The sequence below is a fragment of the Xylaria bambusicola genome, assembly GCF_022495145.1.
Source record: "Xylaria bambusicola strain CBS 139988 unplaced genomic scaffold F5B22scaffold_2, whole genome shotgun sequence".
NCBI classification, from domain to species: domain Eukaryota; kingdom Fungi; phylum Ascomycota; class Sordariomycetes; order Xylariales; family Xylariaceae; genus Xylaria; species Xylaria bambusicola.
In genome coordinates this window covers 1,490,217-1,514,474 of record NW_025953555.1, presented here as the reverse complement: position 1 = coordinate 1,514,474, position 24,258 = coordinate 1,490,217, and the positions used below count along the sequence as shown (strand labels likewise).

Sequence of the window (24,258 nt, the reverse complement as noted above, 5' to 3'; positions counted from 1 at the left end):
TTTCAGATAATGTATAACGGAAGAGAGCCTCGAACAGTCGATGATAACTCTTATCATCCAATTTTAACCTGCGACTTCTTAGTATATCGTAAATTTCCTCTAGAAAACAAGGTGCTGTACAAATCGGAGGCTGTAGCTTGGTGTTTGAATATGTGAATCAAATCTATTCGAATCCAATGAGCATATGACTGGGCATTCGTGTTAGAATTGCACGAGCTTAACTCACCGTCTAAACCGGTTGCGCCGTTCGGTCTATTGCCGCTCTCAATCGCATCTGAACTAGCTGTTAGCTTATCGTTGTAGTAGAGGGTATAGTTGAGGAGACGACATGCCTAACGCTCTCTTCATGGTGAGCTCGCGGGCTCCCGTGCGAGGTGCCATCGTGTCTCAGGATCGCTCTTCGAGGATCTGAACGTAGGAATGCATGTGCAAGAATTGACGAATCGAGAATGTGACTAGAGTACGGGGCATGCAACTACCTGGAGGACCAGGGTACGCAAGTTAGTTCCCAAAATGATCCTAGACGTAAAATCGAGACAGCGCCAATAGAGGATTAATGCAGGTATCCAAGCGTAATGATGTCCGATACAGTTGAATCTAGTGCCCACGTCTCCATTTACGGAGCCCGAGAAGATTTGCTTCCTGTGCAAGCTGGTATTTAGAGAACATAACCCTTTGACTTATAATGGGGTGCGACAACCACGTTGCGTCCCTAAGGCAGCTACCTCACGAAAGTGGCCTCCTGAGACGCATCTGAAGGACAAAACTCCAACCGGATTTACTGATAGGTAAGATAGGCAGACAAGTAACGTCGAGCTGACGTGCCGAATAGATAGTTAAGACCTTCTAATGTGCCATGGCAACCTTGATAGCGCTGGAAACCAAGAAAAGGAACCACTATCTCTACACCAACATCCGAGATAGGAGGATGCTTAGTAAAAAAGCACTGGACAGGAGGTATCTTAACTCGACGTGTTGAGTAGGTAGAGTAGGTAATCGGAGGTGTTATGTGGCCATGGATAGCTCAGATTTTAAGTATCAGGATTTCTTCGTGCTGGTACGAATGCTGTACTCAAGACACTTTCTATCTTAAAAGACAGCCATGATCAAACAGATGCTGCAGTGCCTAAGGTAAATATGTACTTAAGATGTAGTTGCCTATCAACGTGAGTTCAAACATGAGCCGTAGGTGCCGGTAGGTAACAGGCGGCAACCGCTAAATGAAGCTCAGGTCAGGTCAGCATGGATAGGTATGTCCGGCAGAATCATACACCGCCCTCATGTTTGTTGACTTTTTTTTCCCCCCTTGCCTACACCTCTGAGCCTGCCCACGGGTATGTACTGTACATATGTACCTGTTAGCTCTTAAGTCTACCTGTGCCCATTGGAGATGCGGCGCGTTATGAGTAGATCCGTCCGCTACATGCAACCTTACCTAGCCTTGCCAGGATCGCGTAGCAGCTGCACAGGTATCTCTAAGTAACTCTTTGGAACAGGTCCGTCCAAATTCACCTTGCTAGGAGTAGGGAAAGTACCTGTAGCTACATACTCTCTACATCCTTGAGCTACAGCACCCACTCCCGCTTTTTGTACCTAGTTCTAGGTAGCTTTACCTACTGCGGGAAAGTGCATACCTACACAGGTAGCTCTACCTGCCCTAGGCAAGGCGAAGGATAACTTTATAGAGGTCAAGTTCAACAAGTTCAACACCACACGCGTTTCCACATGCCGTTGACCACCATTAGTTAACTAAGTAGTGTTCTTCACTGTGCTCATCGACTGCTGCTCCCCTCAAAGTCAGCGCCGCCTCTCGTGCGACATTGCCGCTGCCGTGGATCTCGACCTGCCCACACAATGCGATAGACTGGTGGATAGACTATGGCGGATGATCGCATTATGGAGGCCTTCCAGGCTCTCCACCGAGACCTGACAATCGTTGCCGATGCCCTCAAGGAAGATCGCGAAGATCGCGGCCGCGTGGCCTTGGCTCAAATCTCAGAGAGCCCTACCCTCGAAGTTGTCGCCGACAGCTTCCAGCGTCTGCTAGACAAGCCCGGGCGAAAGAAAGAGAGTCGCGACACTGTGCTGTCGGGTCAGTACTTGGGAATCCCGCTGCATACCAACATCGTTACTGACCAAGCTGAGCACAGGGAAGATCAGTGTAGACGACGAAGAGTGGACACTCAACAAGGACTTTCAAGAAATCATTCTTCAAGTTGCCGACGACCTCGACCTAGACGAAATCGAGGCCGCTCGGCTTGCCTTACAAGCAGAAGAGGAAGAGGCTCGGTTGGGTAGATCCAGAAAGGAATGCGCTCTTATTCGGTTTCATCAACAAAGAAAGTATCTGCTCAGCTGCATGCTCCTATTACTGCAGCTTTCTAAAGAAGAAGATGAGTTGTTGGCCGACGATGATGGCGGTGACCTGGGACAGCTCGGTCAATATGTCAACCACAATATTCTTCGAGACAATATACCCGGTGCTGCAAAATTGAAACCGAGACCACGATTCGTTCCAGCCTGTGCCGCCGCTCTAGGTGATATCCGTGCGTGGCTACAGAAGCTTTCGGACCAAGTGACCGGAGCCACCCTATTGGGGCGTGCGACTGAGCTAGAGGCCCAGGAAACATACGAATTTACACACATTAACTTGATGCAGCAGCATGAGCTTCTCGCTGTCATTCTTTGCTATGCAATTGAGAGACACACGGCAGTTGAGAGCGATTTCATCCAATTTCTTGGCGAATTTCGGCGTGTGAATAGATATGATTTCTCTATAGGTGAGTTCCTTATATTTAGACCTGTACAACACGCACGCTGTCTTGACTAGTATTGACTCTTGTAGTGCACCTGATGCCCGTTCTCGGCGCCTATATCACGATGTTTGGCTCGACCGAAGGCAGTGGTAGTGTAGAACAGGCCAGAAAACTCAATGCCATTGTATGCCAACAACCCGAGAACTCTATTGGGACGCTGCCCTTTCTGGATGCCGCAGTAAAATGTTGGTGGATTGCCGAATACAGTGGCTGGTATATGGAAGATGCAGCTGGGTCAGTTCTACCCGATATTGACTTAGATAAAGGTTAGATCTACCCGTCACCTAAATAATTCGCATTCGCATTGCTAATGTACAGGGTAGAGGATATACAGCGATCTAAGCAATTCACTGAATCTCTAAAGGACGGTGCCTTCGACTTCTTGCTGACAGTCGTACTCGATCTTAAAATGACAGAATGGCTAGACCCTTTCCAGAACAAGATGAGAGGTTGGATTCAGAAGAGAACACCAACACTCCCTCCTGAAACTGTTCCATTCTCCACCCAATTACGGAATCGCATGATGTCGAAAATGGAGATGTTCGTAGACGCATTTATATCAAACATGCCTGACGTGCTCCGTAAGCTCAAGATTGAAGAAGACGAGCAACGTCAGGCTGGTCAACATCAGCAACAGGATATTGATTTGGAGCGATTTCTCTTACTCATCGCGTACTCTTACGAGGGCCGACCGGAGGTGGCAGATGCCTTCTGGGCTGACCCCGAGAGCAACTTAGCGGGTTTCTTACAATGGGCATCCCGTAGAACGACGACGCCTCTTCAAACTGCGTTCTGCGAAATGCTACAGTGCCTTTCTGACGACGAGGAAACCGCAACTTATGCACATGAGTTTCTCTTAGATGAAGTTCATCAATTACGACGGCCATCTTCCATTACATGGACCCATATCTTGAAAGAGCTAGAATACTACGTTAATAAGGCCAGGGCAAAGCCAGTTGCTACGCAATCGATCACACACAGAGTCACTAAACTTGATAGTGAACGGGTAGAGAGCGAGGGGGAGGTCTTGATGCTACAGGAAGCTTACCTTCGGCTTATAACAAAGCTCACTTCGCACAGTCAAGCTTGTCGTACTTATTTGCTGCAGTTACAGGATAACAAACTGGTTCTGCTGCTTATGCAAGCTATCAGTAGTGCTGTTGGTCATCAGGTCAGAGCTCATGCATTCAGAGCGTTGACTGGTATTATGGCCCGAAAGAATCTATCACAGAACCATACGATGTGGGGATATGTCGAAGCTTGTTTCACAGGCTTCTATATCTCACCTGCTGTCTCTCCTAGGACACAGACTTCTGCGACGACTGCGCCAACTGGATCTTCCCTAATGGAATCTTTATTTCAAGAGATGAGCCCGAATTTCGACGATATGACTTCTTTTATCCAGTTTATGACCGTATTAACATCCCTACCTGACGAAAGTGATGTTTTACATGATGCCTTACCTTACGCAGAAGACCTTGCCGCTGCTACACGTACACGTCCTGGTATCGAACCTTATATCGATTTCATTCTAGGTCACGTATTCTCGATGAGAGTCCCTGAATGTCGTGATGTCGCTCAGCAGAGAATACTCCGTTATCATTGTTTGGATTTTGCCCTAGTCTGCATTTCCAGCTTCAACGAAGATCTAATCCTGTTTGGTAACGAGTCGAACGTGAACGTTGATTCTGCTATTCAGACCAAAGATCTGGAGACCTATGTGAGTCTGCATCCGTTCGCTCGCGTTATGGAATGGATGTACGATAGCAAATTTATGCAAGGTCTATTGGATACTATTCATCAGAATGCCTCAGATATTGGCAAGGCAGCACCCGACTCTCCCCTTATTCTTGGTGTTCTGCGAGCTGTTGAATTGCTGTCAAAAGCCCTAGCCCTTCAGGCCACATATCTCGACCTAGTCAGACCAATAGTTAAGCCCCAAAATCGGACACAGAGCCGATCGTCGTTTATACCAACCTCTAATGGAGCCTTCGCTTCGATTGATGATGGTCTCATGACTAGTCTTACACTAATATCAGATCTTGGCGGTTATTGTGGCATAGGTCACCCGAGTGTTACCATGGCGAGCCTGAAATTGTTGGAAAAAATATCCACGTCCCCAAGGGTCATCTCAGCTTGGCAGTCAGGTTTTCTCAACCAATCACATCGAAACAAAGCAATCGTGGCCCTTGAAGAGCATGGCGACGCGCAGGCTATCGCCAGTGCCTTCAACTCTGAGTTGACATCTCCGCTTGATTTCCGCCGAGAAGCTGAATCTCCCGATTATCAGATCAAGGTCTATATATTAGATTTCCTCTATTCTTGCTTAAAAGCTAATCCAGACCGGCCGACAATTGCACACCTTTTGCTCGGGTTCCGCTGCTCAACCAACTCGTTGGAGATTGAACCTGGAGGCGCTTTTGACCAACGGTCGGCCCTGTTCCATTCTTTATTGCCGATCGTTGTTGAACTACCTGGGAACAATGAGGACGGATACATGGTACAGTGGCTGGTAAGGCTCAAGTACAAAGTCATGCTTATTTTCAAACTCCTTTGGAGTTCGCCATTATCATCAAATCTCGTTCTTGACGAACTACGAGAGAATGATTTCTTGTTCCACATCTTGTTGCAGGGTCTTGTGGCTCAGCAAAGCTCCATATGGGATGGGCAAGAAGCTAGCGGGCCTGACTTTCTCATAAGCCCTGCTGCGCAAGGATTTGTCGATTATCTCTCTATGCGCGCCATGGCGTTAGAGTATATCGCCCATGAGCTCTGTAGCGTCAGCCAAGGCCAAATGCCAGCCCTGAAAAGACGGATTTTCGACGCCCTAGGTGGCCAGATCATTATTGAAGGTCTAGAGCCGATATCTGTCCCGTCTGTGTTCGAGTTTCACAATTCGTTGCCACAGGAAGATCTGTTTGCAGCAGCACCACCGCAGCTGGAGACATTGAGTGATCTGGATCTTAGAGCATGCTTCGAAGAGGATGATGACTCTAACCTGGTCTATAATATACACAAAGTGCAAGAGATTCTGTTGCTGAGGCGTAACGAAGGCACGAAATCTAATGAGGTGGTTCTACAGCAGGATGCAGCTCAGATGGATTCAGAGGAGGAAACAATGCTACAATACGTCGTATACCTTAATCGGTTAACCCAAACTCGAGCATACAGCCTCAAGCTTCTGAAAGCGTGGACGAGGCTTTTAATGGTGATGACAGACTGTAACGATTTCAAGGGTACGAATGAGGTTTCATTCATCTTGCAAACCCTCCAAGCGACACTGCCTGGCCTTGAGATGTACGGTTCCGAGAAACCTAGGACAGCTCTCGAGTTGGCAAGGCTTGCGAAAGTGCTTCTCTTCAAGCTTGATTTTACCAGAATGTTATCAATCGACAAACATGGTGGGGCAGTAGAGAGCTTGATTAGCGACAAATTATCCCACTTGTTGCAGATATGTCTGGACGCAATTGCCAAGTGGGTAGCCAACCAGGAATTACGCGCCATTTACTACAGTCTCTGCTACCGCTATCTGAGCGGACTTCTTGATCATAGTGATGGAACTCCTTCTGGGCTTCGGAGAACCACTAGAACCATACAGTCATTTGGAGAAAAGCTTCTGAATGTGGTTTGCGATGATGCATTTGGTGGAGATGCTCGATGTCAATCAGCAGCTTTAATTTTCTTAACAATTTTGGTTCAACTAGGCAAACAGGAAGGCGATGATTATGTGGTTGAGGCACTTAACAAGCTGAACTTTATCGGCATTCTCGTCGATTCTCTTCGCAACGTGATGCAGGAATGGATGGAGGCCAATCGCACAGGTAAGCACAAAGAACTTGGAGAGACCCCTATTTTGATCGGCGTTCACAAGCTGACATGTTTTTTTTTGTCTACAACTCAGGCAACTCTGATGACCAGAATTATCTCAACGCCAAATTAGTCCTTCTCTTGCAACTATGTCAGACACGCCAGGGTGCCAAGTACGTTCTGTATGCGAATATTTTCCGGACGATTGAGCACTCTAGCCTGTTTGCGGTGGATCCCGAGTTGCATGTTGAACCTTCGGACTCGAAGGCATTAAGAGAGCATTATGTACTGCTCGTGAAAGTGGCGCAAATCATTGGCGTCGCAATAGTCAGCCGCGGTTCTCATAATATACTACAAGGCAGGCGATTCCTCTCAGATCATAGGATGCTAGTCACGCATGTCTTGAAGAGATCAGCAGGAATAGGCGCAGGGGTGGGAAAGATGGATTCGGTGCTTGCCCAACGCATTGGCGATCTAGCCGAAGCCTTCATGGTTATTATCACAGCCACTGGTTTTCTGGAGGTATGAGACAGCGCGATCCTATTTAAACGAGCACTCTTGGTGGAGTTTTGAGGCTAATGTTGTGTGTGTGCCACAGTTTGAAAATCAGACACCGACCGAGGATCCTAAATCAGCACCGATGCTATTTCACTAGATGGAAACCCTATTGCAAATCAAGAGATAAGTAAAGGTGTATCATCAACCCTAGCAGTGCGGCAAGCTGGCTCGCACACACATGGCGACTAGGGTCTTGGCAGCAACATACATTCATCAAAGAGTTGTACAAATAAGTTTTGATTACCATCTAGATATTTAGAGTACCTAGGTAGCGTGGAGGACAGGAAAAGGGAAGGAAAATGGCCCCTTGCTAAGGTAAAGAGTCGCGCATTGGTTCTACGGTATCTGTCTCAGTGAGGTCCCTCTTTCAGCCGCCATTTTCCTAGAGACTACTAACATTGAAGTCCGCACCTTAGCCATTGGACAGAGTATGTACTCACTTGCTCTAGACACATATTATAACTACCTCCTAGGTACCTAATAATCACAAGATATGTAGTCCCTAGTACCTAGCCAGCCTTTAGTGGCCCCAGAAAGCTCGACCCCAGCCGAGTGCGGGGGGGGGAACACTAGAAACGTACAGTATCAGCTAGGATCCTGTTAACCTTCTTCTTTCGGTTAACTTGCCACGGCTGCCAAGTCGACTCGTGACCGCAGATAGGGAATAATCGTATGCCGTACGAGATGGTCCCAGCTCTGCTGCATGTGCTGTATGTGTTGTATGTGTTATATGCATGTATTCGATGTATGCCGCAGTACGGAGTATATAACAACATGTTTTCCACGGCCTACGATGACGCAGTTAGTACGGCCGTCACCTACTTGCATCCTATGTATGTGTGTGTATCCAAGTATTGTACTCGAAGCTATCATAAGTACATACTTATATACTGTAGTACCTAGGTAAGTAGTGTGGTGATGGTGGGCAGGATTTTACCAAGAGATAGAGAAAAATGCTTGTCCATCTTGGGCCCTCGGTCACCTCCGTAACGCCACAAAGCAACCAGCAGCACTTGACTGTCGCATTAGCACGCCTTTCCCGTCTTCCGTTGCCGCCAAGCTAGGCATCTACAACTGCTGCTAACCTGTACCAATACCGATGCTTAGGTCGTACAGAGTCGGAGTACCCAGTCAGCCTGGGCTGAATTCAGTGGCTGATGGGCTTTGACGTGCCGTTGACGTTTTCTCTGCTACCTACCTCGGTATCCTGCCGGCATGCGAGCGACCACATACTTCAGTAGATATAGGTACTATAATTGGCTTTGCTAGAGCGTCAAACTAGCTGCCTGCGCTATGGAAGTCCGTTCGGCAGTACTTATATAATACTATTGGTAGTCATGAGTAGTCGGGTAGTCTATGCAGTAACCCGATGGCAAATAGAATGTTGTGTACGCCAACCGGGACTGGTGAAATCCTTTTTTTTGTCTCCCTTCCTCACACCGACAGTTAGGAGAGAGAAAAAATAAAAAAAATAAAAATAAAATAAAGTGGCATGACGAGCTGAAAACATACAGATGCCTCATCTGGTGGGTAGTACATGCACTTATGCCGCCGAACTACCCATGGAATGTTCTACATACAGTAGCATGTACACGCACAGGCGAGACAGGTGTTGAAGTCGAAATGAATCCATGATAAGACAACGGGTCCACGAGACTTGGCAGAACTCTAGCTTTGCTTGGCTGGTTTGGTGGTGGTGTAAGCACAGTGCAGTGTCATTCCGCGATCAGAGCAGGTGTTCGTAGGTACAATTTGACAATTTGATATACCTACTCTGACCTATTTTATAAGGTACTTATATAAGTAAATGCCCGAAAACGCTGTGGGGTAATCTCGCCATCTCCAGGTCCCTATTGTATATATTCTGATATGTAGAATATGTATCCGCAAGATCAGCTCGCGAGGTCGGCTGTGAAATGCTGCACAAGAACAGATTACAATCATTCTTTTCTAGGAGACTCGCATCGCGGCGACAAGCTACCGGTATCTCGTCGTCAGTGATGGGGTATTTATTAGTACAGTGGTGATCGTAACCCACACTGTACTTATGCCACAAGAACGACCCGGAGCCTTGGTCAGAAAAAGATAAGCCCGGGGGAAACGGCAAGGGAAAAATTAAAAAAATGGCCAACTGCAACACTGCCAGGGCTAAGTAGCCAGAAACGAGGCGTAGGCCGGGGCCCCTTGCAAATCTAGACAGAATGGGTCAATCATGGCCGCGAGCTGTGTCTTGGCGCGCAGCTCCCTCTCCCTGTGATAGACATGGTCTGGACATGGGGAGTAGATGGGGCAGAGATGGGGAGCTCAGGATTGGATAGGACCAGACAGACCTGCACGACCTGGATGGACCTGAATGGGGGGGAAGCATGTCCATCATTGGGCCAGTGGTCACTGGTCAATGGGAATCGCCGCCCTTCTCGGCGTGAACTGGTGTTATTTAACCTTGGGTAACTCCCACCCCCGTACCATCTTTGTTGTTGGTTCTGGCGGTCCTGGTCTTGGGTAATCCTCTCTTTGCCCTCTTAAACTTGCTTCTCGTAAAGTTGTGGCGGGCGCTGCTCTCTGCCTACAGAGCGCCGTTCGCATTCCGGACTCGTGTAGTATTTGTCGCATACTACCCTCTCGCGCCTCGTCCCGACTCGCTTCCCAATTGCCGGCGACATAACACACGCACACGCCCACGCCGCAACAAGGACCCGAGCTTCAACGTAGACCTATATATACCATGGAGTCCGGTAGCCTGAGGTCGAGGCAATCCTCGGGATCGCCCAACGATGGCAAGGAAGCCGTCTACAGCGACGATGCTTACCAACAGGTCCAGGTACGGGGCATTGAGACCTCCAACGAGACCTCGTTGCACCGTGGTCTGAAGGCTCGTCATATTTCTATGATTGCCATCGGTGGTGCTATCGGAACTGGATGTACGTGTTTACCTTAATTTAATTTTCTAGCGGTTATGGTTATGCCCATCCTTGGAGGACCTGAACCTAAACCACAATGAATGTACTAATTGAGCGACAGTAATCATCGGTACTGGCAAGGCGCTCGCCAGAGCTGGTCCCGCCTCTATCTTGATCTCGTATTCCGTCATCGGTTTCGTCGTCTTCCTCGTCATGGCTGGTCTCGGAGAGATCTCTGCTTGGCTTCCAATGTCCGCTGGCTTCACTGGCTATGCGTCCCGTTTTTGCGACCCTTCGCTCGGTTTCGCTCTTGGTTGGACGTGAGTTATACCAACACCGACCTCTTCGCCCCTCTCGTCTCATATAGAATGAGTGACTAACATGCGCGCCTTCTTGTTCCCAGCTATTGGTTCAAGTACATCAGTACGTATCAAAACCTGCCGTGCCGGTTCCGAGACCTGGACTTGGTGGAATTATCTTTTGTGTCTTCCAGCGCTAACTGTTGTCGCAACCCAGTTTTGCCGCCGAACCAGCTCACAGCTGCAGCATTAGTCATTCAATTTTGGTTACCTCGAGACCGCGTCAATCCCGGAGTATGGATTGCCATATTCTTGGTATTGATCGTTGGTATCAACTATTTTGGTGTTCGCTTTTTTGGTGAATTCGAGTTCTGGCTGTAAGTGCTTTCTAAGATGTTTTCAATGATTCGGTCGTGCCATCACTTCGCTTGATGGACTACTCAAAGGCATTGAAATTGTCCCTTTGTTTGATATGTCTCGAGCTGAACGGAAACAAAAATGGCCCAAGCTAACTTGGAGTTTTCAGATCGAGTTTCAAGGTTGTCGTCATCATTGGCGTGATTCTTGTCTCACTCGTCATCACAGCTGGTGGTGCCGACGGCCATGCCAGAGGATTTGAGTACTGGAGAAATCCAGGGTAAGTCTATTTGATAGGACTGGTAAAATAGGGGGAATAATGCGCTAACATGCCAACAGCGCCTTCAATAGTGACTTCGGCAGCGGCATTGATGGTCCTTTGGGACGCTTCCTTAGCTTCTACTCTACACTCGTCACGGCGACTTTTGCCTTCTTGGGAACAGAGTTGGTGGGTGTGACAGTGGGCGAGGCTCAGAATCCCCGAAGGACAATTCCCCGCGCGATTAGGCTCACATTCTACCGTATTGTTGTCTTCTACATCATCAGCGTTTTCCTTGTCGGCATGATTGTCCCATTCAACGATCAAGAACTCGCTTTCGCCAACAAACAGTCAACCAGTGCTGCCGCGTCACCTTTTGTGGTCGCCATCGTCAACGCCAAGATCAACGTTCTCCCCCATATTCTCAACGCATCCATCTTGCTCTTTGTCTTCTCGGCAGCCAACTCCGATTTGTACATTGCCAGCCGCACGTTGTACGGTCTAGCATCTGACGGCTCGGCGCCTGCCATCTTCCGAAAGACGGATCGACGTGGTGTTCCGATCTATGCTCTTTTCTTGTCTGCCCTCTTCGGCTTACTCGCTTTCCTGAATGTGTCCGATGATTCCAAGGAGGTGTTCAACTACCTCGTCAACGTAACCACGATCCTCGGCCTATTGTCGTGGATTTCTATTCTCGTAACCCACATATGGTTTGTGCGAGCCCGCAAGGCACAGGGCCTCACAGATGAGCAGATGCCGTACACCGCGCCGCTCGGTATCTGGGGTTCGTACGTCGCCTTGTTCATCTGCGTGCTTGTGGCCATCACCAAGAACTTCGATTCTTTCATCCCCAGCCTATCTTATAAAGGTAACTACAAGAATTTCATAACGGGCTACATCGGCATCCCACTTTATCTTGCCCTCATCTTCGGACACAAGTACGTCACCAAAAGCAAGGGCGTCCGCCCTCATGAATGCGACTTTTACACCGGAAAAGACATCATCGACCGCGAGGAAGAGGAGTTCCTCGCCCAACAGGCTGCTGAGAGGGCCGCCAATCCCGACCGCGGCAGGTCCTTTTACAGGAAGTGGGTTTCATGGCTGTTCTAGGGGCCTGTATAGATATGAAGCATATTTATATTTATACTGATTGTGATATTCATTTTCGTCCCCATCAGCATGGCGTCGTTTTGCGAAGGAGAAAAATTCGAGCCTTGAGGATTTATCTGCTCGTAATCAGCTATGACAGAGATACCACTATTCCCAAATAGACTTGCTCAGTTTCAATATATCTTGCATATTACCCGTTCTAATCACGAGTCACCACCCTATCTTGCAACGCTTCAGTCTCAAGTGTTCTATGGAGTGGTCAACAGACCCACGTCTTGGAGTGAAGTATGAGATAAAATACGCAGCGAGCCGGAGGACACCTCCAAATCTATAGCATACTTATAATTACAAGTCTACTTGGCGTTATGCGACATACTAGGTACCTAGGAATAGACAAATTTCAAGGGGAGTTTAACGAGATGTCCTAAGACCTTTATTTACAGGATAGAATGATCGCATGAAAAGTTGAGCAATCAGCATAGTACATATATTTCGCAATTTTAATGATATTGTTGTGTCCTTGCACGTGTGGCATTGTGCCATCCTCCGGCAGGACGGGTAGGTAGGTAGTTACATATTAAAACAAAATGCACCTCTCGAATCGGCAATTCTTACGCATCATCACATATTCCATGACCACTCGTACATGCTACCAAATGAAGAGCTGAGTCAACAAGCCTGAAATGGTACATGCTATGCAAAAGAAGTCGGTATATTCCCCGATACGCGTCATCGCTCGCTACATCTATTTTAAGTACATCCCATGTCCAAGCGGCAAACCAGACAAACATCAACGGCGACCCAGTGTGTACCACTTGAAAGCTCAAATGGCTATGTGCAGCGTTGAATCGTTACTCACAACTCTGAATAATAGAAACGTGGGAAATTTTAAGAGTATTTGAGAGTGCGTTTAGAGCTCGCCTACTTGTCGGCGCTCCTGGCGGGTGTAGGTATCCTATACAATGCTTGCCAAGCTCACTGGCTGGACTGAAGTATCTTCTGCATCTCGAGTATATCATGCATGGTTTCATTAAAAACACGCGTGATTAAGTGGAACACCTTCATTCTGTTATGTTCACCTCGAGTTTCCCACAGCTTAGACATCAGATCTCGATTGATCTGCTCTAGCTGTTCTATCGTGCAACCAGATGTGCGCTTCGTCAATTCGGTTAGGAGGAACTCAGCTGAACCATCGCTCAACTCTACTTGCGGCGTTTTCTGTGACTGGGGTTGTGACTGGGAGGCTTCCTCTGGATCATTAAGGAGATTTGCCATACTAGCCGCATGAGAAGATTTAGCTGCGGTCGGCGATGCCTGGCTCTGAGAGTCCTGCGAGAGTCTCGTCTGTGGTAGATATCCTTGCCGTATAGCATCAGCTTGAGAGTGGGGCCATACCTCACCACTCGATGTGATCTGACTCCCACTAGGAAATGGCAAAGTGTCCGGCAAAGTCTCAGGTCCTGACTCGCCGTTGGTAATTTGGGTGCTAAGATTGGAAGATCTATTAGAGGGATCTGAAGTCCGCGTTGTCGATGCATCGTTCACTAGTGCCGATGGGGATACACCGTGCGGTATTGACTGCACGGCCGATACTTGTGAGATTTGCGTTGTATGCCCGGGAGTAGCCATCGCAGAGGTATCAAGGGACCGTGGTGGCATACGAGGCAATTGCGATGGCGGCTGCATGAGGACCCGGTGGCCTGAATGGTCACCGATATCTCGCATCTCGATATCTTCGCCTGCAGCTCGAGAGGGTACTGATGTTCCATTAGTAGCAGCAGTGGACGCAGCGAGTTGCTCTGCCGTGTCTCCGTTGGGTGGACCTCCTATGACCTGAAATTGTGCGGTAGTGGTCTGTAAGCCTGGGGTGTGCAAGCCATTCTGCGAGTTTCCACGGCTGCCAGCTCTAGCACGCGCCGTATCAAGCACAGACTGCATGGCCTGCTTCTTACGAGCACGTTCTTCCCTTTCGCCCTTCCGTTTCTTGTGTGTCTCGTACAGTCTCTCCCAATTGATTCCAGTATTTCGTAGCTTCTCATCAACGTCAAGAACGTCAACTTCCACATTGGCCAGGAGTTCTGAGGCCTTCAGCCAACGCGCTCTATCGCCGACGCTTTCTGCATCGCTCCTCAGAGCGTCAACATCCTTCAAGAACTCGTATGGTCGCCAGTAGTATCCGTTCGCAAGCCTAGTCTCTATGATATTCACGTCGAGGTTATAAAAGAACTTGCCCGTTGCGGTCTCACGAAGACCAGGATACCCATTGCTATCCTCTGAGAACTCGTAGGGGCGGAGAGGTACATCCGCAACATCAGGCCGGACATAGTTCGGGTCTGCTTCGTCTAACAAATATTGATACTGAGATTCTGGGATAACAGGATGGCGAAACTTTTGATATTTTTTAGATATTTGGTCCATGATAGGCTGGAGGTGTACCTTCATCAAATTGAGAGCTTGTCGATACCGTATGTCTTCGTTATGAATCTCTTCCTTGGTCAGTTTCTTGGAGGGAGGGGGTGGGGCGACAGGTAGTTCTTCTAGTTGACGCTTTTTGCGATGCAATGGATCAGGGAAGTCCTTTGGCATCCGTCGGATGTGTGCTATAACCCTAGAGAAATATTCCTCCCGATTTTCCTATGCTGTTTTAGTTTGAGCACAAATCTATGCCGTTGGGAAGATGCTTACCTTGACTGGACGAACAATCTCAATAGTATTCAACTTAGAGAAGCCGAAGAGATTACGCCGCAAGTCTGGATTGAGGTCTCTAACTTCAATTTCCGAAGTGCCGAGCACCATTATTGGGTCGGTTGGATGGAGTGATCGTAACATGCCCAAGAAGGCGGTCAATGCAGGCCCATCCAATGTGTGATACCATGCATCAACATTAGGAATGAAGATGACACTAGGTTTTTGCCGTTTTACTTCGGTGAACAGACCGGTCAAGACTTGCTCGGGAGGCTGGGGAATATTTAGTAACAGTTCAGCAACGTACCTAGACAGTAGCAAGAGACTTACTCGTGAATCACCAATAATCGTAGGCAAATCAAAGTTCTGCACATGAACGCCCTCAAAGTAGTGCAGAATAGCGGCGCTAACGTATGATTGCCCCATACCTTGCAGACCGTGGACCAAGAGTCGAGGCCGAAATGCTCGTGAGTTGTCAAATTCTTGGTATAGCTGTTCCCGATCAAAGCCAAAATCCTCATCATCATATGGCTCATACATCGCTTCGTCGAGAGCTGTCACCTTGGGCTTTCGAGGAAAGGCGCTATCTAGCCTCTCTTTGATAGCTTTGAATTGAGTTCGCAAAAGAGGCTCAATATGCTTTGGAAGCGAGGCTGCCCCTGATGTTGAGGAACGTTCAGACGAGGGAACAATCTTCTTCTTCGCGATAACAAAATCAGTCATTTGTACGTTGACCTTTTCAGGATCAACCACAAGTTTCTCTTTAGAAAGGTAGATTTGGGGGTATGTGCGCTGAATTGCATTCAAGGCAGCCTCAGTGCACAAGGCCCGTAAATCAGCGCCACCATAGCCTTTCGCATCTTTGGCCAGTGATATCTTGAAATCTTCAGACAAGCCCCAATCTTTTGTGTGAATGTCCAAAATGGACTTACGGGCGTCTACATCTGGAAGCGGAAAGTAAAATTCACGATCGAAGCGCCCTGGGCGACGTAGAGCTGGATCGATGTTATCGGGGCGATTGGTAGCACCAATGACAATGACCTGACCTCGGCCATCCATGCCATCCATCAAAGCCAGAAGCGTTGAAACAATCGAGGCATGGATTTGCTCTTGCTTACTCGATCGAACAGGAGCAAGACCGTCTATCTCATCAAAAAAAATGATGCTCGGCTGTGTTTTTCGGGCTTCTTCAAACAAAAGGCGTAGCTGTTTCTCTGCCTCACCTACCCATTTACTTAAAGCATCAGCTCCCTTGCGCATATAAAACGTGATTTTTCTGCCGCCAAAGCCGACAGAATTCGCAAGCGCACGCGCGAGAAGAGTTTTTCCTGTTCCAGGAGGGCCATGAAATAGTACACCCCTAGGAGGAGTAACGTGAAATCTCATGAACATTTCCGGGTATAATAGGGGTAATTGCACCATTTCCTTGAGCTGCTCGATGTGGCCTTCCATGCCGCCAACTTGACTGAAATTGACATTCAGATCAACGCCTAATGGGTCCGCATCTGCAAGAGCTTTATGATCTTTCACCTTGCCCACATTTGGTGCTAACGTGCCAATTCTATTACCATAGCCGTCTCCATCGGCAGGCCGAGCGCCTCCTCCTAGAAGACCACGAGGCGTTACAGGAGGGTTGCCTGCGACTCCGGAACGAGCGTTGCCCTCATCATCACTGCTATCGGAATCAAAGTTGCCAGTAGCTCCAGAGGGATCGTGGCCCCAAGGTCCTTCGGCAAGGGACCCTTCCCCTGCAACACCACCAAATGGCCCGGCAAGAGTATGCAGAGTGCGACTGGTATAAACCGAAGCATTTGCACGACCACGCCGACGAGCTGGGGTTGAGATAGTTACCTCCGCTTCCTCCTCGTCAATCTCGAAATTAGCTTGGTTCAATGGGGGAATTGAGTAATCGACCTTCTTAACTCGTCGTTTCTTCTTTTCCTCGAACAGAATTTCAGGAGAAGGCCGTCGCCTAGGGCGTCTCAATGACAATGAGTCTTCTCGAAGATCCTCGAGCTCTTCTGCCAGTTCTTCCCGATCAAGTTCATCCGCAGACTCATCTGCATTTCGAGGTCTTCTAGATGATCTTCTACTCTTTGTCGGAGATCGCTTCCCTTGGCGACTCGGACTGGACTCGTCATCATTCTCGCCCTCAGGGCCCTTGCCTTCAGAGGCAAAGTCATTATCTTCCTCGGAATCATTGCCAGGTTCGAAATCGCTACTAGGTTCTTGTATTGATTTTTTCGTTCCTCCTCGGCCCCGCGTTAAACGACGTCGGGATGAATCTTGATTGTTTTCCGATGGCTCCAGGTTCTCCGGGTCGGTCACATTATCCACTGCATGTCTATTACGAGTGCGGCGAGTAATTGGAGCATCTTCCTCGTCGTCCAAGTCATCAGTAGGCTCAACAGTTTGCATGGGTTCATCTTCATCGGCTGCATCATCAAGATCGACTTTAGATCCTTGAGCAGCTCCTATATCCTCTTGTGCCGCAGGCTCAGAGGTTGTTTCATCAGCATTTGAAATGTCCTCCTGAGTGGCCTCGGGTAGTGGAGAGGGCTGTTTGAGACCTTTGGCACCACGCGTTGCCCTGCGTCGAACTACAGTCTCGGGGCTCCGGCTTTTAGAGCCTCCAGCAGGTCTAGCATGTCTTCCGGAGTTTGACAGTTCAACAAGCTCATTATCACCGTTTCCTTCAGCATCTGCTGTACGAGCTCGAGTACGCCTAGTCCCAACGGTGGGGTTGGCAAGGAGCTGTTTTTTCTGTAAGGCAGGCGTAAGTTTGATTGTGACAATCTTACTCCTGGACCGCTTTTGAGGAGTGGTTCCGCCGAGTTCATCTTTGCTATCTGAATCGTGTCCCGCTTCTTCCTCATCATCAGAACTTTCTTTATAGTTTGTTCGTTTGGCCGCAGCCTTCCTCACACGACGACCGGTGTTTGTATTAACAAGGGGTTCATCATCCTCGTCATCCTCGTGAAATGATTTTTCCTCTTCACTATTGGAAATGTCATCTTCGTCCTCATCGATATCGGATCCATAGTATTTATTGTTACGACGAGACTGCTTGCTGTTGTGGCCAGCTCGTGGCCGCTTTCGAGGACGGCCAGAGCGGTCATCAGCTTCGGGCTCGAAGGTATCATCGTCGGGGTCTGACTTATTTGGGTCGAATTCGACCAGGTTACCAGGGTACCTTCGCTTGGGTGCCATAGTGAATATGCGTCGAGTATGACGGGGTTAAGTAAAATATTCTTAGAACAAACTCCCGTCTAGCAAGAACAAAGAGGCAATTGCACTTTGCAACAGATGTCTGGTGTATTTGGTTGAATGAATTGAATGGAGAAAAAGCCAACAAAAATCTACCCCCGTCCACAGAGTATTGATCATTGATGGATAGATAGAATCAGACTCAGAAGATACGAGACCAGATGGCGTTAGAGCACGCGAAACCTAGCACATTTCGGTAGCATCTAGGGAGAGTATAGATGCTGTATAAGAATGATTCGAGGGGGTCCCACCGAGATGACGAGAGTTCGATAACAGGACTTGAGAACGAAGTGGAGTGAAAGGATTTTAGACACACCACCGCGAGCGTGGTCAAACGGCAAGGGTGACGCGCAGCGTAATCTTGGATCTTGGGCAGTTATTTGTAGTCGAGGTTCGGTTCTGGGTCGATGACGGGTCAAGTTGGGGTCGAGGGCTCAGGGCTCGGGGCTTTTGAGGGCTATAATGACACAGAAGCCGAGTGCGCAGGCAATCAAGAAGAGTACTTTTGTGTTTGCAAAGTGTCTAATTCTCTACGATATTTCCTAAGCGGGAATCCGGGGGGCGCGATAGACCAAAGAAGACGGGGTGAAAATGGAACAGATATGACGGAATGAAAGATGCAAAGAGAGAGCGGCGGTGAATGGTGAATGGGCAGAGAGGACGGATGAGCAGGAAGTTGGGAGTTTGTCCCGGGGTGCGCGTCGCAGCACAAGCAGCAAGCAGGAGCGCTGCTGAGGGAGCAGCGACAGCCTGGACTAAGTGGGTCCGCACGGGCCAAGATGGCCCCATGGCGCGCGGAACCAGCCAATCAGACCACGCACATGAGGAGAATTGAACGCTAGCCGAGCAATATCCAGCAACGTCACAACATCTCATCCGGATCATTTTGCATCGCGTCTTCCATCTCGTTCAACCTCGACTTTCAACAATTCTTGAACCCTCTCTATATAGGTATTCTCAGGCGATATCATCTGATCTGATACCGCCTTCGCGGTCGCCTAGCCCATGCGCCCGGTTCTGCTCAATTTTCCGCCTTGAAACTTGCCCGAATGACCTGCAGATATCGTGACATGTCGAGCAATAGCTCGTCGTCTTCGAGATTAACCATTCGCATGCACTCCCCCGGATTTTTGGACCGCCCTTGTCGGCGCTACGAATGCGGCTCAACCCCAAGATCGCCCTATGGTGCTTCGGGGTCCCGGACCTGTGGGTAGGGCAAGTGCGGTGCCAAGGCGAGAGCAGGCACCGAATTTCCTGCCCGGGCCGTTGCCACTCCCGCCCACCTGTCAAATTGTTGTCACCTGCTTGCCAGTGCCTCAGGTACAGTACCTAGGTACCCTACTGTACTACCTACCGGTATCATCTATGTAGTAGGTACATACCTTACCTATCGATACAGGTGATTACACACCTAATTCAGTAATATGATGTTCCTTATTTCTGTAAATAGTCGAGATAGTGCACAGATGAAGCAGCCATTCATGATCTTCAAGTGGCTATATATTTCCTTATGGTACTACTATCATAGCTTAAACAATATTAAAAAATAATAAAAATAATAAAAATAATAATAAAAAAAGGATAACTATACCTTGTTTGTCCAAAGTTGCGTGCTGCTTCCTGCCACCCGCCCCTTCAGCCTCGCGATAGGTACCAGAGCCTGGCTGTCAGGTTCAAGAGATCTATAAACCCCTCCACGTATTTCAATTACCACACGAGACGATATGAATATATCTCTTCCTAACAATGGCCAGCAAAGAAAGCGGTACCTAGGTTAGCACAAAAGTAATACACTTACTGGCAAAGCTCCTCTAGAGCAATTCTTGGTACGAGAGCCGCGTGTCCCTTGCTCTCTCTCTGAGTCTTGGTGTCGATGCCGTCTTTTCCATGATATGCCGAGCTTTCCGATAAGCGCACGTACTTAGTATGTAGGGCTGATGGGGATCCGCTTTCAGGCCCTGGGCGTTTTCCTTCCACATACCAGATACACACTTAGTACATGACTACTGTGTGATGATGACGCTCCACGTGATTACTTGCTCCAGCGAAGATAGCACCAATTCTCACCCGAGGGCACCAAACCTCCTCCATCATTCGCTGCGCTACGCTGAGCCAGAGGTCAAGCTGGCCAAGGCAGCCGTCAGGGCCCCCCGTTGTCTCCATCACGGTGATCCCATAGGTATTCGTATTTCTCCACCCGTCCACCGCTTTACTGGAGCCCACCACGCACCTGTTCGATGCCCAGCCGTCGGTGGCCAATCCGGGCATAGCTCGGCGTCCATGTGCCGTCCTTTTACATGCGAATCACTGCAACTGGAAGTCGGCAAGCTGCTGCTCACGAGAACCAGCGTAATGGACCAATGGCGCTCCGATGTCAGGTATCTCGGCTCTCAGGAGCCGGTCATCGTGCTGCATTGTAACACATATAAATAAATGAGCTGTCCTAGGCAGCCATCTCCATCTGGACTCAAAGAGCCTCCAACTCCTTGAGTTTATATCTCTCGACATTGCGCCAGACGTATAATTTTATCCTAGACAATAATCCCTACTTGGTCTATCACAACCTTCAAACACTAAGCCGAGCTGACATACCATATACTATTCTGTGTTGTTATATACCAGCGCAATTGTTTTGGATCGGCAAACAAAACTTTCAATCCAATCCGACCCTAGCGGCCTACAACCCTACCAGCCATGGTGCGACCTGATTATCCAACCCGAGCTTCTCTTGAAAAGTTTCTTGTATCTCGACAGGATAGCATTGGCTCCGATAATACACTCGATAATAAGGCAACCGAGAACAAGGTTAGTTTATCCTCCTTCCGGCCTTACAGCGCTAGTCTTACTCTTTAAACTATAGGAATCTTCAAGATCCGAGTCCCGGCATTGGTTCAAGAGAACCAGGAGCAGCAGCGAGGGTCACAAGCCGAACACCCCAACCGTCAATCTTTACACACATTGCGGACGACACACCAATCAATATCTATTCGGCGGCCATTCGATTTCGGAGTCAATCAAGGACATTATTAGAAAGAAGTAACCGCCTACTCGCAGGTGGCAGCTTCACCTTTTGTGGAAGGAATGAGAGATTGTTTAATTGAGATACCCTTTTGATCTTTTCCTGTCATCGTTATTGACTACCACGTTCATATTACGTCACAAGTGTAGTGGTGTAGCGCTACAGCAGAATCATGCATGCATCTAGTACCAGTCACCAAATTCTAGAAAACAATCCAATATCGTCTTTTCGTAATAGCCTCCCGTATCTCTGGCTTGTTTTTGTGAACCGATTTCAAAGTGATAAGTCAGTCATGCGCCCGGGATGACATACAGCCAAATAATTGCATATGTAATAATCTTATCTAGCACTCAAAGCTGCTGACTAAATGTGGTCCGGCTCCTTGTAGGCAGGGCGCCTGAGGGGTGATGTCAAAAGAATCGCTCAATCATAACGCCATAGCCAATGTTCTACATACTTCACCTAGGAAGTTAGAAGAGAAGGGTCGTCGCAGTTTGCTTCTATCCCCAACCGCGTATATACAATCATGGGATTGTAACTGGGCAACAAATATCACCATTCCCCTTTCACTCGTTACATCGTAGATTTCTTATCAACGTTACTGACGACTCTTTCGCTCTCCGAGGCTCACTTACCCGGTACGTCGTTAATACCAACCCTCTGACGAACAATATCTTAAACTCGCCGTGTAGTCTCAAGCTCATATCAGCTCCCATCCGCCAAGCAGCTAGACTCGGATCAGCGATAAAATGACATTCATAATCCAGAGATGAAGAAGCATTTCGTATTTCTATTGACCAAGACAACAATTACAGCAGCACCATACTGTGTCCGCCATCAAATAAAACATAACCCCCTAACAAACCAGAGCAATCGAAAGTCGACTCCTAATCAATGGTTATAGCTTCTCCGAGGTATTGTTGCTACAATACACATATCTTCCGTGCTGCAAATAGTGTCATGAATAAGCGCGTAAGGACATACCTGAACTTCCGATGGTGAGATTCGAGTCCGACGGTCAGAAGAACCGGCTTCAATGTTTGCATTAGTCTTACACCTATATAGCCGTCTCAATCCTAGTAAGTAAATACAGATTCCATATCATACGAAAAAGTATTATAGATATATATTGTCTATGTTGGTTACTTGGTAAATGATTAGAGTGAATCATCCTCGGAAGAATAGTAGGTTTTCCACCCCAATTACTAAAAGGGAACTTTACTTGGACCAAATTTCCTTACCACACCTCAATAAATGTCGCGATGTCAAGTATATGGGGTATGAATGACTCTTGTTGCTGCGCGAGTCCTACACATAACTATTCCACCCACTGCTGATACTATATACAGAGTACCTTATTCGTCTGTTTCTCTGCGACGACGACACGTATTTTGTGGCCGTTTCATCAAAGCTACTTGCCCAGTATGTGTATCTCTACTTTTTCGTTGCAGAGAAGTCTTCTAGCCATCTGAATATCACTACGAAATTTGCCTACATCAAATCACATTGAAAATCACCAGGATCACTAAGGACACTTGCCTATTACATACCCTAAGGTTTAAATGATAGTCTAAGGTGACTACGAGAAGCCGTCATTATCCCGTCATGTTCAAATATAGCACAGCTAACTTTTTCATAAGTGAATATACCATTGCGCCTCTATCCGAACGTCCAACTACATTATTATCCGAACCCAAGCGACTGGATTGCTCCCGATCACATATCAAGTAGGCCAGCGGTGCAAGCGCCACGTTAAAGCGGTTCAGTTTGGGTGGTCGACTGCCAGTGCCATCGGATCTCATGCATGCTAACCGAGATTATATCGGAGTGTATATCTCGCTTAATATCCTCATCTTTATCTGAAAAGCGACCACAGGTCAAAGACATGCAGTGATACCATACAGCAACAGTATTTTAAGGGCTTAGGTGTTCGTGGGTTGGGGCATAATTTGGGGTGACATGTCAAATAAATGTCAAGCGAGCCTTTACAGATTGAGTTGTTGAAGCTGGGTGGCGCATGCTACCTATCATGATTGAGTGCTATTTCTCTTGTAGCAAAGGGCGCTGTGCCATTCCCAGGGTTTCATTACGTTGGCCTACTAATTATATTCACATAGATGGCGATGTATAGCGGGTTAGTTAACAAGCAGCGTTGGCTACCGATGAAGCCATTGCGATATGAGCGGTGGCTCCTTTGCCCGACTAGCTGTGTTTCACAAGATATATCGACCGCCCTTTGACCATCCCCGACGATTGAATGGTGGAAACAGTTGATTTAGATGGCGTAAAGAAATGGCTGACTAGAAATCAACATACTATTCAACAGTTGCATAGAAGTAAGATGTAAAATGCGGGATGTGTGTGAGCCTGTACTGATCTCCGAAGCCGAAACATACCGATGTTGTGAATATACCGGACCCTGTAATTGGATCATGCAAACGCGTTACGGATTGCATTGATGCTAAACTACCGCATGCTTAGGGGCATTCATCCCAGGGCTTCCCGGGAACCGGTGAGTTACCTATATTGAGCGTTTTGTGGCATTCGGCTTGCTTTAGCTGGCCGAGTCCAGGAAAATCCAGATGTATCCATACATATGTATGTAGGACAAAGGACGCAAGTCTATATAGGCTTGCGAAGCTAGATAGTGGGACATAAATTCCGATACTTCGTAGACCAACTTGCGCCTCATCTTATTCTAGTATTCGTGGTCCTTAACATCCACCTCATGTCGGTAAACCCTGCAGGGAGGGTGAATATGCGAACGTATGATCGACAGGCGTCTTCACCGCTACATGGCAGAGCAGAGGGGCCACGCAATGTTTGCACAGCTTATAAACTGTGGTGACTACAACATACCTAGCTGCTGCTAATAGAGGCATGGATAGTTGATTGCGCATTCTCGACGTGACACTGAGGTGTGGTACATACATACTAGTTGCACGATGACTTGATATCAAGGTTTCCGGACATATCTAGATATTTCCTGTCTGGTGGTTGATATAAAAATATGCACGTAAAAATTCGCGACGTAGTACGCTATATAGAACCATAATATGACGCGGTCCATTTGGAAGAAGCTGCAGGTGAGGAGAGTCTGTGTGTATGAACTACAAAAGTTAAGATGACTTGGTGTCCCCGTACAATGAGCGTCCCAAGGTCTGATCCGAAGCAGCTAGTG

General features: G+C 48.0%; 4 protein-coding genes across 4 annotated transcripts; 3 read left to right on the top strand and 1 right to left on the bottom strand.

The window, feature by feature from the left end:
* The first annotated feature begins 1,326 nt into the window (after positions 1-1,326).
* On the top strand, positions 1,327-8,026 carry F5B22DRAFT_586413 (nucleoporin Nup186/Nup192/Nup205). Its single transcript, XM_047973551.1, has 6 exons — positions 1,327-2,092; positions 2,151-2,780; positions 2,846-3,082; positions 3,140-6,637; positions 6,718-7,145; positions 7,222-8,026. Exons 1-6 carry the CDS (start codon positions 1,879-1,881, stop codon positions 7,276-7,278), a joined length of 5,064 nt encoding a protein of 1,687 aa, XP_047835917.1. The 5' UTR covers positions 1,327-1,878; the 3' UTR covers positions 7,279-8,026.
* A 1,547-nt stretch (positions 8,027-9,573) lies between these two features.
* F5B22DRAFT_586406 (amino acid permease) lies at positions 9,574-12,592 on the top strand. Its single transcript, XM_047973550.1, has 6 exons — positions 9,574-10,102; positions 10,203-10,401; positions 10,485-10,504; positions 10,598-10,757; positions 10,907-11,017; positions 11,077-12,592. Exons 1-6 carry the CDS (start codon positions 9,907-9,909, stop codon positions 12,104-12,106), a joined length of 1,716 nt encoding a protein of 571 aa, XP_047835916.1. The 5' UTR covers positions 9,574-9,906; the 3' UTR covers positions 12,107-12,592.
* A 39-nt stretch (positions 12,593-12,631) lies between these two features.
* On the bottom strand, positions 12,632-18,274 carry F5B22DRAFT_165305 (uncharacterized protein). Its single transcript, XM_047969276.1, has 3 exons — positions 15,122-18,274; positions 14,792-15,064; positions 12,632-14,740 (listed from the first exon to the last, which is right to left on the bottom strand). Exons 1-3 carry the CDS (start codon positions 17,999-18,001, stop codon positions 13,082-13,084), a joined length of 4,812 nt encoding a protein of 1,603 aa, XP_047835915.1. The 5' UTR covers positions 18,002-18,274; the 3' UTR covers positions 12,632-13,081.
* A 2,478-nt stretch (positions 18,275-20,752) lies between these two features.
* Positions 20,753-21,098, top strand: F5B22DRAFT_641697 (uncharacterized protein; the record flags this gene model as incomplete). Its single annotated transcript, XM_047978023.1, has 2 exons — positions 20,753-20,863; positions 20,919-21,098. 2 exons carry the CDS (start codon positions 20,753-20,755, stop codon positions 21,096-21,098), a joined length of 291 nt encoding a protein of 96 aa, XP_047835914.1.
* Between the last annotated feature and the right edge of the window lie 3,160 nt (positions 21,099-24,258).

Bases quoted from the DNA above. Each gene is read 5' to 3' on its own strand.
- F5B22DRAFT_586413 (XM_047973551.1), top strand. From the start codon at position 1,879: ATGGCGGATGATCGCATTATGGAGGCCTTCCAGGCTCTCCACCGAGAC. The intron at 2,093-2,150 runs GTCAGTACTTGG...AGCTGAGCACAG, and splicing joins TCGCGACACTGTGCTGTCGG to GGAAGATCAGTGTAGACGAC. The intron at 7,146-7,221 runs GTATGAGACAGC...TGTGTGCCACAG, and splicing joins CAGCCACTGGTTTTCTGGAG to TTTGAAAATCAGACACCGAC.
- F5B22DRAFT_586406 (XM_047973550.1), top strand. From the start codon at position 9,907: ATGGAGTCCGGTAGCCTGAGGTCGAGGCAATCCTCGGGATCGCCCAAC. The intron at 10,103-10,202 runs GTACGTGTTTAC...ATTGAGCGACAG, and splicing joins TGGTGCTATCGGAACTGGAT to TAATCATCGGTACTGGCAAG. The intron at 10,505-10,597 runs GTACGTATCAAA...GTCGCAACCCAG, and splicing joins CTATTGGTTCAAGTACATCA to TTTTGCCGCCGAACCAGCTC.
- F5B22DRAFT_165305 (XM_047969276.1), bottom strand. From the start codon at position 18,001: ATGGCACCCAAGCGAAGGTACCCTGGTAACCTGGTCGAATTCGACCCA. The intron at 15,065-15,121 runs GTAAGTCTCTTG...AATATTCCCCAG, and splicing joins CGATTATTGGTGATTCACGA to CCTCCCGAGCAAGTCTTGAC. The intron at 14,741-14,791 runs GTAAGCATCTTC...AAAACAGCATAG, and splicing joins AGATTGTTCGTCCAGTCAAG to GAAAATCGGGAGGAATATTT.